General features: G+C 39.0%; 1 protein-coding gene across 4 annotated transcripts in view; it reads right to left on the reverse strand.

Annotated features, from left to right (window-relative positions):
* The window catches only part of STK31 (serine/threonine kinase 31), a 172,317-nt gene that overhangs the window by 103,326 nt on the left and 53,818 nt on the right, over nt 1-15,173 (reverse strand). For 2 of the 4 annotated variants that reach the window (XM_030922424.1, XM_030922425.1), the window contains 2 exons: nt 9,461-9,819; nt 8,324-8,498 (listed from right to left, as the gene is read on the reverse strand). The exons of 1 other annotated variant lie outside the window; for it this stretch is intronic. In XM_030922424.1, coding sequence (XP_030778284.1) covers nt 8,324-8,498; nt 9,461-9,819 — 534 coding nt within the window. Of the gene's footprint in view, nt 1-8,323; nt 8,499-9,460; nt 9,820-14,176; nt 14,215-15,173 lie in introns of those variants that run through there. One more of the 4 variants, XM_030922426.1, reaches the window with a different exon arrangement.

Raw genomic sequence — 15,173 nt, forward strand, 5'->3', positions numbered from 1 at the left:
GTTCAACGGCCACCTCCATACATCTGCTGCCACTAAAAGTAACCTCACCCTCCCCAGTGATAGGGCTGCAAAGCAACCACTGCCACCCCCACTCAAGCATTCCATTGGAAACCTGGGCATCATCCTGCACCTGCCTACCACAATCAGAGTCTGCACTCACCACCTGGACCTGAGGACAGATCCACTCCACCCAGCTCCACAGCCCCTCTCACCAGTGTCTGAGCACACCACCCAAGGCCCTGGGTATCACCCAGCCCAGTCCACTGTTGGTACCTGAACACTCCTCCCCAAGGCCCAAGGTCAGGCCTACCCAACCTGGCACTACCAACACAGCTAGCATCCACTTGCACATGCTGTCGGCCTGACTGACCCACTCAGCACATCACAGCCAGCACCAACAACAGTGTAGATCACTTGGAAAACACAAGCCATTGCTATCACCCAAATCGTGCCCATTGCCTAGGAGCCCAAGAACACACTCACCTGTCTGGCCCACCACTACTGCTACTAGCACCCAAGCAAGACTCCTGGAAACCCAAGCATTGGCCAACCTGGGCTCTCTAACATTAGTGCCAGCATGTGCTGTCCTGGAAACCAAGGACAGGCATGCTTGGCCTGGCACTGCCACCACTGGGGTCTGAGGACTGGCAAACCTGGCATTCCTGTACCCAGCAAAACTTCTCCACAGCCCCCACTAACAGCCACACCCTAAGCCATTGAGGAAATCACAAAAACCACTGACTGTTTACATCCAAAGGAATCATACCAAGACTATACTACTGCATGAAACCAGAATTAAAGCCAAAGGGCCCTACCCAACCAACACCATAGGTACATCTTCAGGAAAAGGTCCTCCCCTACAAAATTATTTCCAAAAAATTGGAAGAAGCAACTGTTACACCTGATGCACAAATATCAATGTAACAAAAGAAACATGAGAACACAAGAAAATATAACTCCAAAGGAAGTTAGTAATTCTCCACCAAGAGATCACAATCAAAAAGAAATTTTGAAATTCTAGATTAAAAATTCAAAATACTGATTTTAAAGAAGCTCAGTCAGATAAAAGATAATTCTGAAAAATAATATAAAGAAATCAGAAAAACAATTCAGGTTATAAATGAGAAATTTATCAAATAGATACCATAAAAAAAAAAAACCAGAAATCCTAGAACTAAAGGATTCACTGAATGAAATACAAAACACATTCTAAAGCTTCAACAATATACTAGATCTAGGCCTGGCATGATGGCTCACGTCTGTAATCCCAGCACTTTGGGAGGCTGAGGCAGGAGGATCACTTGAGCTCAGGGGTTTGAGAAAAGCCTGGTCAACATAACAATACCTCATCTCCAATAAAAATTTAAAATATTAGGTCAGCATGGTGGCAGGCACCTGTAGTCCCAGCTACTCAGCAAGCTGAGGCAGGAGGACTGATTGAGCCCAGAAGTTGGAGGCCGCAGTGAGCTGTGATTGTGCCACTGCACTCCATCCTGGGCAACAAAACAAAACTCTGCCTCAAAACAAAACAAACAGCAACAAAATATACTAGATCAAACAGAAGAAAGAATTTCAGAACTTGAAGACAAGACTTTTGAACTAACCCAGTCAATCAAAAATAAAAAAGAACAAAAAAGAATGAAAAAAGCCTACAAGGCATACAAGACACCATACTGCAAACAAATATTTGAATTTTCAATGTCACAGAAAAAGAGAAAGAAAGGAATCAAAAACCTCTTATATTGAATAATAGCTGAAAACTTCCCAAGTCTAGCAAGAGATTTAGACATTCAAATAAAAGAAGTTCAGAGATGCCCAAACAGATAAAATTTGTAAAGGTCTTCTCCCCAGCATATAATAGTCAAACTGTCAAAAGTCAAAAGTATTTCTAAAAACAGAAGGAAAAAGGCATGTCATCAATTATAAGGAAACCCCCATCAGACTAACTAAATTTCTGAGTAAAATCCTTACAGCAGAGAATGAAATGATGTATTCAAAGTGCTCAAAGGAAACTGCTAGTCAAGAATACTACATTCAGCAAAGTTCTTTCATGAATGAGGAAGTAGTAGTCTTTCCCAGGCAAGCAAAAGCTAAGGGAATTCATCAGTACTAGATCATCCCCACAAGAGATGCTTAAGGGAGGGCAATACCTGGAAGTGAAAAGGATGACAATCTGTGATCATAAAAACACATGAAAATACAAAACCCAGATGGGCATGGTGGCTCACACCCGTAATCCCAGCACTTTGGGAGGTCAAGGCAGGCGGATCACCTGAGGTCAGGAGTTCGAGACCAGCCTGGCCAACATGGTGAAACTCCGTCTCTACTAAAAAGTACAAAAATTAACTGGGCGTGGTGGTGGGCGCCAATAATCCCAGCTACTTAGGGGGCTGAAGTAGGAGAATTGCTTGAACTCGGGAGGTGGAGGTTGCAGAGAGCCAAGATCGTGCCATTGCCCTCCAGCCTAGGTGACAGAGCGAGACTCTGTCTCAAAAAAAAAAAAAAAAAAAGTATAAAACCCACAGAGTAGAGCAAACATGCAAGTAAAAACAAGAAAGGAATCAAATGTTCCCACTACAGAAACACATCAAACCACAACGATAAAGAATGAGTGAGAGAGAAAATAATCAAGACGGCCAATAAGATAAGCATATGCCTTCTCCACAGGGAAGAATCAGAATAGTAAGTAGACATATTTTCAACAGATTATCTAATAGCGAACACTTGGATTCACCAGAGAAGAGACAGAAAGCCCCAGAAGTAACAAAGTAGAGGGTTTGAGGAAGCATCCCTAGCCGGAAAACAGCTGAGAGCTGGGAAAGGCTACTGTATGCAGGGAAACAGTAAGAAAAAAATCCCCAGAGCTCTGAAACAAGCTTTTACAACACTGGCTATAAGAGAAACCTTCAATCCGCTAGGGCCTCGCACCTCACGGAGCTGCCTAAAGATCACACAGAGACATTCTTTCAGAAAAGGAATCCACACAGAATCCCACAGGCACCCAAGTCTGGAGCAGCCTCAGCAGGGAGCCACTTTAAGAGTTTAGATACCAGGGACCTATAGACATGGCTGCAGCCACTGTACTGCTTCAAAAAAGGAGAAGGAGAACAAGCATGCCCATGCACCCCCAGGAGGATACTTGTCATCCTGCTACAAGCTGCTGTTGAGACTGGGACATAAGTAGATCACACTCCCTACACCTTCTTGCTCATGCTGCTTGGCTGGGTGGTGCCCCATTCTCTCCAGCCCCATGCCCAAGACACCATTTTCTGAGTTCAATGCTGGGCTGAGTCCTGCCCTTGGCCTGAGTTGGCGCTGACATGGCCCCAGTCACTGCCCAGCAAAGGACCAACAGGGAAACCAGGCTACCCCACACATATCTATAGAATACCCACCATCCTGCAATGGGCTGCTGTGAAACTGAGACACAATCAGACTACACTTCCCACAGTATTTTGCCCATGCTGCTCGCCTGGGTGGTGCCCTAGTATCCCAGGGCACGGGCCAAAACTGTCATTTTGAGAATTTAATTCTGAGCTGTGCCCCAACTTTGGCTTGAGTTAAGGTTAACTGCAGCTACTGCCCAGCCAAGAAGGGGCAGAAAAGCCAGGCTCTCCTATGCACACCTGCAACAACACCCAAAGCTCTGCTATAGGCTGCTGTGAGACTTAGACTTGAGTAGAACACCCTCCCCACTGCTTGGTACCAACACTGCTCACCTGAGAGGGGCCCCACCCTCTCTAGTCACAATCCTACAGATGGCACCCTTATGAGAGTTTAGAGACATTGTTTGATGCCTGGCAACAGCAGCCACAACAGACATTCTAGCCTCTGGTCAGAGACTGGGGCACCTGCTCCGGAACAAAGGAATCTCTTTGTTACCAATCGTGTCTCTGAAATTATTGGTAGAGCTTGATTCTAGGTGAAATATCTGATTCATGCCAGTTTGATCAGCCAATCTTGATGAGGGTGATTCAGGTTACACGCGTGTATACATATGTCAAAATTTACCAAACTCTACACAGCACTTGTGCATTTTTACTGTATGTAAACGGTATCTCAATATAGCATTATTAGAAAATAAAATTAGTATTTCCTAACCCTATCCATTAGACATTCTATAACCTAGAAGCAAAGACTAAATCAATAGCTATATACATCCCTAGCACCCAAAGTCTGGTATCTAAATACCTCTTGCCACTGAAAAGAACTACAACTTGGAGAAATAACTCTTCCAGGATTAGGGTAGGAAATGCAGATGAGCATGGTACATCTTGTGACACCAGAAAACAAGGAAGCTATCAGACTACTGGAATCACATCAAAAGGACAGAGCAACAACTTAAAAAGACTTCCAAAGAGTATAAGCTGGGCATCAAAAAGAATAATGGCTGCAGTGAATTAAAACACTCATATATGTTTAAAATTCATTAGCTCATAATAATACTTAAGGAGAACAAATAACCTTTGCTGGTCAACACTGGACAATGCTAGGGAATAAACTTACTTTTCTGAAAACATGTACATATAAAAGGAATGAATCAAGTTATCTTGCCTTTACTGAACAAACTAGGCTTCACCATGACCAAATAGTTGGAATTTTCCTTCTAAGAAATACAGAACCTGATGAAAATATGGCTGCAGACAGCAATCATGGATGGCTGCAAAAATCATTAGGTCACAGATTAATGAAAAACTTAATAAAGGTGATTTATCCATTATGAATATCATCTGTTATGATGTCAAAAGGACACAGCAGCTAATTTAAAAAGACTTCAAAGGGGATAATGTGTGCATCGAAAAGAAAAAAAAGTGGCTTCAGTGGATTAAAGCACGTCAAACGTGTTTAAAATTCATTAATTTGGCCGGGCGCGGTGGCTCAAGCCTGTAATCCCAGCACTTTGGGAGGCCGAGACGGGCGGATCACGAGGTCAGGAGATCGAGACCATCCTGGCTAACACGGTGAAACCCCGTCTCTACTAAAAATACAAAAAAACTAGCCGGGCGAGGTGGCGGGCGCCTGTAGTCCCAGCTACTCGGGAGGCTGAGGCAGGAGAATGGCGTAAACCCAGGAGGCGGAGCTTGCAGTGAGCTGAGATCCGGCCACTGCACTCCAGTACGGGCAACAGAGCGAGACTCCGCCTCAAAAAAAAAAAAAAAAAAAAATTCATTAATTTAGCAAGGCATGGTGGCTCACCTGTAGTCCCAGCAACTCTGGAGCCAAAAGACGAAGGGTCGCTTGAGCCCAGAAGTTTGAGACCAGCCCAGGCAACACAGCAAACCCCCTCTGTACAGAAAATACAATTCCATGCTCGTGGACAGGAAGAATCAATACCATGAAAATGGCCATACTGCCCAAAGTAATCGATAGATTTAATACTATTCCCATCAAACTATCATTGACTTTCTTCACAGAACTAGAAAAAACTACTTTACATTTCATATGGAACCAAAAAAGAGCCTGTATAGCCAGGACAATCCTAAGCAAAAAGAACAAAGCTGGAGACATCACACTATTTGACTTCAAACTATACTACAAGGTTACAGTAACCAAAACAGCATGCTACTGGTAACAAAACAGATATAAAGATCAATGGAACAGAACAGAGGCCTCAGAAATAACACCACACATCTACAACCATCTGATCTTTGACAAACCTGACAAAAACAAGAAATGGGGAAAGGATTCCCTATTTAACAAATGGTGCTAGGAAAACTGGCTAGCCATATGCAGAAAACTGAAACTGGACCCCTTCCTTACACCTTATACAAAAATTAATTCAAGATGGATTAAAGACTTAAATGTAAAACCCCAAACAATAAAAACCCTAGAAGAAAACCCAGGCAATACCATTCAAGACATAGGCACGGGCAAAGACTCATGACTAAAACACCAAAAGCAATGGCAAAAAAAGCCAAAATTGACAAATGGGATCTAATTAAACTAAAGAGCTTCTGCACAGCAAAAGACACTACCATCAGAGTGAATGGCAACCTACAGAATGGGAGAAAATGTTTGCAATCTATCCATCTGACAAAGGGTTAATATCCAGAATCTACAGGGAACTTAAAACAAATTTACAAGAAAAAAACACCACCACCAAAACATGGGCAAAGGATATGAACAGGCACTTCTCAAAAGAAGACATTTATGTGGCTAACAAGCATATGAAAAAAAGCTCATCATCACTAGTCATTAGGGAAATGCAAATCAAAACTACAATGAGATACCATCTTACACCAGTTAGAATGGCAATCATTAAAAAGTCAGGAAACAACAGATGCTGGAGAGGATGTGGAGAAAGAGGAACACTTCTACACTGTTGGTGAGAGTGTAAATTAGTTCAACCACTGCGGAAGACAGTGTGGCAATTTCTCAAGGATCTAGAACCAGAAATACCATTTGACCCAGCAATCCCATTACTGGGTATATACTCAAAGGATTATAAATCATTCTACTATAAAGACACATGCACACGTATGTTTACTGCAGCACTATTTACAATGGCAAAGACTTGGAACCAACCCAAATGCCCATCAATGATAGACTGGATAAAGAAAATGTGGGCCAAGCACAGTGGCTCATGCCTGTAATCCCAGCACTTTGGGAGGCAGAGGTGGGTGGATCACCTGAGGAGTTCGAAACCAGCCTGGCCAACATGGTGAAACCCCGTCTCTACCAAAAATACAAAAATTTGCCAGGCATAGTGGTGGGTGCCTGTAATGCCAGCTATCAGGAGGCTGAGGCAGGAGAATCATTTGAACCTAGGAAGCAGAGGTTGCAATGAGGCAAGATCACGCCACTGGGGACATAAATAAGGCAAGTTTTAGTTTAAAAAAAAGAAAAGAGAAGAAAAGACAAAAATTAGCCAGGAATGGGGTACAGGCCTGTAGTCCCAGCTAGCCAGGAGACTGGAGTAAGTGGATTGTTTGAGTCCGGGGTCAGAAGTTGCAGCGAGCAGAAATTACACCACTGCACTCCAGCCTAAGCAACAGAGCAAGACTGTCTCAAAACAAACAAGCAAACAAAACCAAAAAAACTCTGAATAATGAGATTTGGGGAGCTTCTGGGTTGATGAACACATCCATGACCTGGGAGGGTAGTACACTCAGAGAGGGTATGGAAGCTCTGTACCTCCTGCCCCAGTACCTTGCGTTATGCCTATCTTCCATTATTTGGCTGTTGCTGAGTTATATCCTTAATAATACAACTCTAAGTATAGCACTTCCTTGAGTTCTGTGAGTAGTTCTAGAGAATTATCTAACCTGAGGGAGGGTCATGGGAAACCCCGAATTTATAGCGGGTAGGTACTTATGCAAGCAGCCTGGGAACCCCACTTGTGGCTGGCATCTAAAATAGAGGCAGATTATGGAACTGAGTCCTTAACTTGTACGGTATATGCTAAGTACAGGTAGTGTAGTGTCAGAATGGAACTGAATTATTAGACACCCAGTTGGTGTCAGAGAATTGGAGAACTAGTGCAGGAACAACAGATTTGGTGTAAACACACACACACACACACACACACACACATTCATTTATCAACCACACTGTATTCCTGGGGGGGAAATATTTTTGAACTAGAATCTGAGCAAATCTGGAGACCTGATTACCATAAAAGAAGACACACATGGAGATCAAAAAGCCAGTTAAGCAACACAAGGATACAGATTAAAGCAATTTAAGAGAAATATCAACCAAAATGCAATGTATGCGTCTAACTGGGATCCTGATTGGAGACAACTACAATCAACATGCCTACAATCATGTGGCATTCATGACACAATATGGCAAATTTGAATACTGCCTAGATATAAATAATATTAAGGAATTATTGTTTATTTTTAAGTATGAAGAGTATTATTATTATGGTTTTTTAAAGTCTTTTTCTATTAGTCATACATACTGAAGACTAGGAAATAATAGCAATGGGACTTCTTCTAAAATAATCCAGGAAGTATAAATTTTTAAAAAGATTGGCCATGTGTTATAATTGTAAAAACTGGGTGATCGGTACATGAGAATTAATTATTCAAGTCTCTCTCCTTTTAGAGTGTTTGAAAATTGCCTTAGTTGAAAAGCTTTTAGAACATAAAGGGAAATGTAAATTAGAAATTATTAAATTTTCAAACATCCAATGAAATCCAAAGATGATTATTCTGGAGTATAAGACAAAAATTCACCTATAAACAAATACAGGGATTAGCAAAGAAGTAGAGGATGAGGTGGGGAAGGAAAGGAAAGTGACAGAAAAATAAATAGCAGCAGATGAGTACACAGATTTCCCAGTTGGACACTCTTCACCTTAAGCCACTGAACATACCTGCAGCTCCTGGGCAATCTGTTCTACTTTCAATTCTAATGCCTTATAACTTTCGAGAAGAGCGTCCTTCTCTGTTTTAAGTTTTTCATTTTCTTCAATCAGTTTCTGATCCTGCTTAATTTTTGCCAGGCTGACGTTAGACCCTAAATTAAAGTCACCAACAGCCAAACTTTCCCTATAAAAACAAATTCATTTATTTTAAAAAACAAACTGAATAAGGATGACAGAGAAAACAAATCTAAGTTATCTTGGGTCTTTTTATATCACAATATATCTGAAAGTTAATTTTGAAAACTAAAATATTTACCTAGTTCATAATATTAAAATAATGCAAACAAGATTTTATAACTGAAGTCGTAATTCAACAATGCCTCTAATTCTCAAAGAAAATATATTCCAACTTCTTCATAGCACTATCAACTACAGAGAACAAAGTAAAAAGCATTTCTGTATTAGTTTTTTTCCAATGCCTCCTCCCTGTGATCCCCCTGTTTACCGCCTCCCCCGCCATTTGACAGTTTAGCTCCTAAAGCACTGAAGAGATCCCATCAAACAACTATATCATCCAAGATACAGCATCATGTCTTGGACCATGATATAGAAGAATGTTTTGATACACATAAATATCAAATCTGGCTTTCTGCTTCAAGCTGATGATTCAAAATTATCTAAAAAGTAAGCTACTCGGAATAATCTAACTCCACCAAAAGTTTTCACAAGGAGAAGAAAGAGTCTCACTTTTATTTAAAAAGTAAAGGCAATTCCCTGAAACTCTTTAAAACATTCCTAAAGTCATAGGAAAAATTTCAAATCTTATCTGAAATTCTGACTTTGCCTGAATAATTCAGATTTGGGAGATTTTTATCTTTGATAAGTGTATTCCAAAGAGTTGGCATGAAAAGTTTATATGTAAACTTTTAAATAATTCAGGAATTATTTTTCTTTCAAAATAGTTTGTAATGAAAATACCCCTGCTAAAGCAGAGAGGAATACATTTGAGAAAAGTAGAAATATCAGCATCAGCCCTTAAAATCACTGACACAGTTAAGGATTCCAAAAGCATAAGCCTTAACTTCTATTCTACTATGACAGGGACCTCTACAATGAATTAGAAATAAGTGAAGACTAAATTCTTACTTTGGAAATGTCATAGGATTTCCTGCATCATTTTCATTCTTCAAATCAAGAGTCAGCTTCTCACTTAAGTGCCCCTTGGGCCTGCTGAAAGTTGACTGGTTTGATCTATGCCCCCACAAAGGAATGGGGCTTTTGAGGTTCCTGAGAACTAGTTGACCAGGATCCAATTTTTTTTCCTCACAGATGTCAGTTCTGGAAGTAGGTTTGCATTTCTCTGCAAATCCTTTCTTAAACACTTCTTCCCCTATATCCACACTGCCATACTCAGCCTGAGCAATAACTGTTCCATCTTGAGAGGTTGCTTTAATTCTCATTTTTATTTCCTTTTCGAAAATCAAGCTCCCCAAAAATGTTGTGCCCTAAGAAAGAAGAAAACGTAAACCAGCTATATACCAACATGTTTCTCTTCCCTTATTTTGTTTCTACCCATTTTTTCCAAGCATATTTCTTCATTCTGAAATCTCTATATACAAAAGTCTTTCCTTGATGTTGGCTATAATATGCAAATATACATCTCCACGTATATGAATGTATTCCAATTACACATTTGCTAAAATGAAGTAGAGCTAAATACTTGTATAGGCAGCCATATTTATAAATCTAAAAATGTATTACTAAGTAAATATCCTAGAATAGTTTTTTTTTAACCCAGCAGATTACGTTGACTACTTTGGCCCCAACTAAATATAATGCTCTCCTGAAAAGCAACAGCACATAAAAATGAATCTCTGATATCTAGAAAAGGTACTCAATTTTACAAAACTTTAAAAGTTTTAGAGGCACTCAGGAACTCTGATTTTAAAGTAAGACAAACAGAAGTGAAAAAACAAACTGAAAGCACAAAATACAAATTCTTTAAAAATCAACAAACTGAAATTATAAAATGTGAGGTATCACAAATACATATTCAAAACTTTTTTTCTTCTTCTTTTTTGAGACAGAATCTCACTCTGTCGCACAGGCTGGAGTTCAGTGGCACAATCTTGGCTCATTGCAACCTCCGCCTCCCCGGTTCAAGCGATTCTCCTGCCTCAGCCTCCCCAGTAACTGAGACTACTGGCACACACCACCACACCCACCTAATTTTTGTATTTTTAGTAGAGATGGGGTTTCACCATGTCAGCTGAGCTGGTCTCAAACTCCTAACCTCAAGTGATCCACCCACCTTGGCCTCCCAAAGTGCTGGGATTAGAGGGGTGAGCCACCGTGCCTGGACTTCTACATTCAAAACTCTCTTAAATAGACTTTTGCTTAAGAGGGCTACAACTGTTCAACTGGCATATGAGAAATTAGGTGCTTGCTAACTTTGAGCTATTGAATATCCATCAACAGAACTAAGCAAAGATATACCTAAAACATATTTGGGATTGGAACATATTGAAACTTAATTTTAATAAGAACTTATCTACTCTTCCATAAAATTGTAATTACTAAAATTACTTTGACACAATCTTAACTACTCTTCCCAAATTTCTCTAGGTTATTTTCCTGATTTTCACCCTGTGCATACTATAAAGGAAATTAAAAGTAAGTATTCTTTTTCAGAATATATAAAGCATAAATTTAAAACACAAAATGGGTAGGTACTGCTCAAATTTACTGCTTCGCAACTTCCTTGAAATAGGGACATCATCTGATGAAACGTATCTCTCTTAGAAGGTGGAGCTGTATTTTTAGCTACATTCCCACTCTAAAAATATGAAAAACAATATCGTTTATGCAAACAAAGCAAATCAAATAGGACATCATACCTATAATAACCAGAGAAACAAGAGTGTAAAAAACACACTAAAAACCACCAAATACAAACCAGCCACATTTTTAAAAGAAATAGGGGGTGTGGGGAAGTCAAGGTCCAAGAAACTAAATAATATTTTTAAGAACTACTTTCTCTTTTTTAACTACACAGTAGTATAGAAGGTAAAAGTGAGACCTGTGTAGGAATTCTTAACCTTTTTGTGGCCATGGGGCTCCTTTATCAGTCAGGTGAAATCTTTGGACTTTTTTTCATGTTTTTAAATGCATGAAATACATACAATTACAAAAAAGAATTATTTCATTGGGACACATTTTTATTTTTTATTTTTTATCTTTTGAGACGGAGTCTGGCTTTGTCACCTAGGCTGGAGTGCAGTGGCGTGATCTCAGCTCTACAGGCACCCTCCACCATGACCAGCTAATTTTTTGTATTTTGTAGTACAGACGGGGTTTCATCGTGTTAGCCAGGATGGTCTCAATCTCCTGACCTCGAGATCCCTCCGCCTCGGCCTCCCAAAGTGCTGAGATTACAGGCATGAGCCACTATGCCCGGCCGACACATTTATTTTAACACCAGGTTAAGGATACCTGGGCCTAGAAGGATGCAAATGAAGGGGCAGAGAGGGAGACTCAAACTACATATGCTCAAGAGTCACCAACTATCACTACCCAAAAAAAAAGAAAAAAAATAATTTTGTAGATGGGGTCTTGCTATGTTAGCTCAAGCTGGTCTTCAACTCCTGGGCCCAAGCAATCCTCTCACTTCGGCCTCCTGAATAGCTGTGATTACAGGCACACACCCTGTGCCTAGGTGAAAAAATAATTTTTTAAATCCACAGAACAAAATAAGAAAATACTTTAGGTTAACAAAAGCACGGGTTTTATAAATTTTTCAAGGCATAAAATTCAGAAATACACACATTATATCAAGAGGCTTGAATTCACCAATAATATCAATATAAATAACAAATGAGATCCAGAAATTATCACCAATCAAATGGGATCAAGCAGGCAAAGTTAACAACCTCAAAATGTAAATAACTGAAATATATGTTAGGATTTTAATCAATTAGATATAGTTTTCCACTTAAACTCTTTCACACAAAAACCCTTGGTTTCAACTCTTATTATCAAAAGTCTATCTAAAAATTCAAGAACAACTTATGCCCCTAGGAAGTCTTTGAAAATTATTGCTGGTTTATGTGGAATTATTAATATCTCAAGGAACCCTGTCTCTGGGCAATATGTGAATTCAAATGGAAATAAGCTATTTTCTACAAAAGTTTCAATTACCTAAAGCTGAATGTTCTAAAGGTCCATTACTCCTCGCATAGAATTTTTATGCAGAAATCTAATTTTAGATTTCTCTCTGAATTCAAATTCATTTTACTTACAATCACCAATCACAATTAGTATGAAGTTGTTCAAACAGATTCTCTCTGAATCATATATAATCATAAACACAGAACTCTGAACTTGAAATGAGTCTTCCTCAGTTCCAACTAACAAAAAGAACGACAGAGTATATGATACATGGGTGTTTTAATACTATACTTTACCAAAAATATGTATGTTTTTATATATATTACATATAAACATTTAATTTTTATCATAAGAAATATATTTTCCACTAACCCTTATGAGCTGGAGATATATATCTGCACTTAAAAAATATATTTAGGTATTTAAAAGGTATAAAACTTTCATTTAATTTTTTTTTTTTTGAGACAGGGTTTCACAGCCTTGACCCCTCAAGCTCAAGCAATCCTCCCACCTCAGTCTCCCGAGTAGCTGGGATTACAGGCATGCACCACCATGCCCAGCTAATTTTTTTGTATTTTTTGTACAGACAGGGTTTTGCCATGTTGCCCAGGCTGGTCTCAAACTCCTGGACTCAAGCCATCCACCCACCTCAGCCTCCCAAAGTGCTGGGCTTTACAGGCATGAGCCACTGCACTTGGCAAAACGTAACTTTTTAAAATAAATCTGGTCATTGGTTTAGAACATAAGGCTTTCAATCATTAAAAAAGATTAATGTCACTTTTTAGAAATATATTTCATTCTGTTTTCTAAACTGGTATGCTTCATTCAGAAACAAGAAAGGATCATTTGCTTTCTACTTTATTCCTCTGAATTTTGCTTATATATATTAGAAAACAAGCTAAAAGGTATTTAAATTGTTAAACACAAATTCCAAGCTCTAGCTCTCATTCCCTTACTCTACATGTAATTTTTAAAGTCAGGCATGTAGGAACAGTAATGTAATATTCTTGATCTTCAGCGAACTACCATTCTGAGTATCGATTCCGACTGTGCCGTAGCATAGTGTGAAAGTGTTAGTTAAAAATGTGAAGGAATTTCAGTGCCCAGGACACCTTCTGGAAAAGGGGAAGGAGGGAGGCATTTGTGTTGTTACTGAATCCCTACTGTTCATGTATTTATTCAAATGCTAGATAAACTGATGCTCATCTAACACCTACCCGGCAGAGAAATTAGACATAGAAAAGTGAATACTTATCTCTACAAACTCACTAGGCTTGTAGAGGAGGAAAAAATTACAACTTTATAGGCTTTATATACGGAGTGACTAAAACACCACAGAGGACCAGGTAAATGGGTATTAGCAAAGACTGCATATAAAAGATTAGAGTTGAAATCTGGACTGAGAATTAATAACTAAACATGGGCTTTTTAAGCAGAGCTATTCAAGAATAGTTCTTTTTTTTCCAGAAAATATTTTGTGCCAATTAGCTTAACTCTAATCAATGATCTTTTTACTGAACTAAGCATCCAAATGCAAATGTTTAGCCGGGTGGCTCCTGCCTGTAATCCCAGCACTTTGGGAAGCACAGGTGAGGGGATCACTTGAGGTCAGGAGTTCAAGACCAGCCTGGCCAACATGGTGAAACCCCATCTCTACTAAAAATACAAAAAGTAGCCAGGCATGGTGGCAGGCACCTGTAATTCCAGCTATCAGGAGACTGAGACAGGAGAAACGCTGGAACCCAAGAGGTGGAGGTTGCAGTGAGCTGAGATCATGCCACTGCACTCCAGTCTGGGCGACAGAGCGAGACTTCATCCCCCTAGAAAAACAAAACAAAACAAAAAAATATATATATAAATGTTTATATACAGTACCATCTATAAAGAATCTTTGAAACATACAAAAACATTCTCAGCTTCAGTTTATTCATTCAATTCTAAAATTAACTTTTTTTTTTGACGTTTTAAAAATAAACACCAAATAAATGCATTTATTTTCATACAAAGAATCACATAAAAGATACAGTATCTACTATATAGGTTCGTTGTATTGAAAATTCAAATAGGAGTGATGCTACATTCAGTGGCATAATATTCCAAATTGATTAATAAAATCTTGATTATGCCTTTAAAAATAATAACTTTACCTTAACATTCATGATTGTTGTAGTCCTAGAAATTTTAATATAAATTAAATTCATAAAAATATTTGTGCTTACTTGTACAGCAGAGTTACGTTATTGACTCCAAAATGTATTAATATATATGTATATGTATATACATTTTTATAGGGACCATCTGTTGGGAATTCACATTTATGTAAAATGTAGCATTTCATTTTTGTGTAGAAGAGTCCTACACATTGCACAGTATCTAGAATGTCTGACACTTGCCCATTTGATGCCATATATTGACCTCAAACATGGTGTCAGTCAATATTGGCCCCATAAATTTCTAGACCACCACCTCTACAAAGTCCTACAATTTCCAAAATACTTTGGCCTATGAACTCTCCTTATTCCTTCTGACCACCTTTTTCCCACTTGATTCATGTGTGTTTGCATCTTACTATGAAAAGAACAATAGACTTGAGTTCTAGGCCTAGCTCTTCCCTAATTAGCTTCATGACTTGAAGTCATTTAATTATTCTAGGCTACAATTTCCCTATATGTAAAATAAAGTGAGAGCAGAT

Source organism: Rhinopithecus roxellana, chromosome 18 (assembly GCF_007565055.1).
Source record: "Rhinopithecus roxellana isolate Shanxi Qingling chromosome 18, ASM756505v1, whole genome shotgun sequence".
Classification (NCBI taxonomy): Eukaryota; Metazoa; Chordata; class Mammalia; order Primates; family Cercopithecidae; genus Rhinopithecus; species Rhinopithecus roxellana.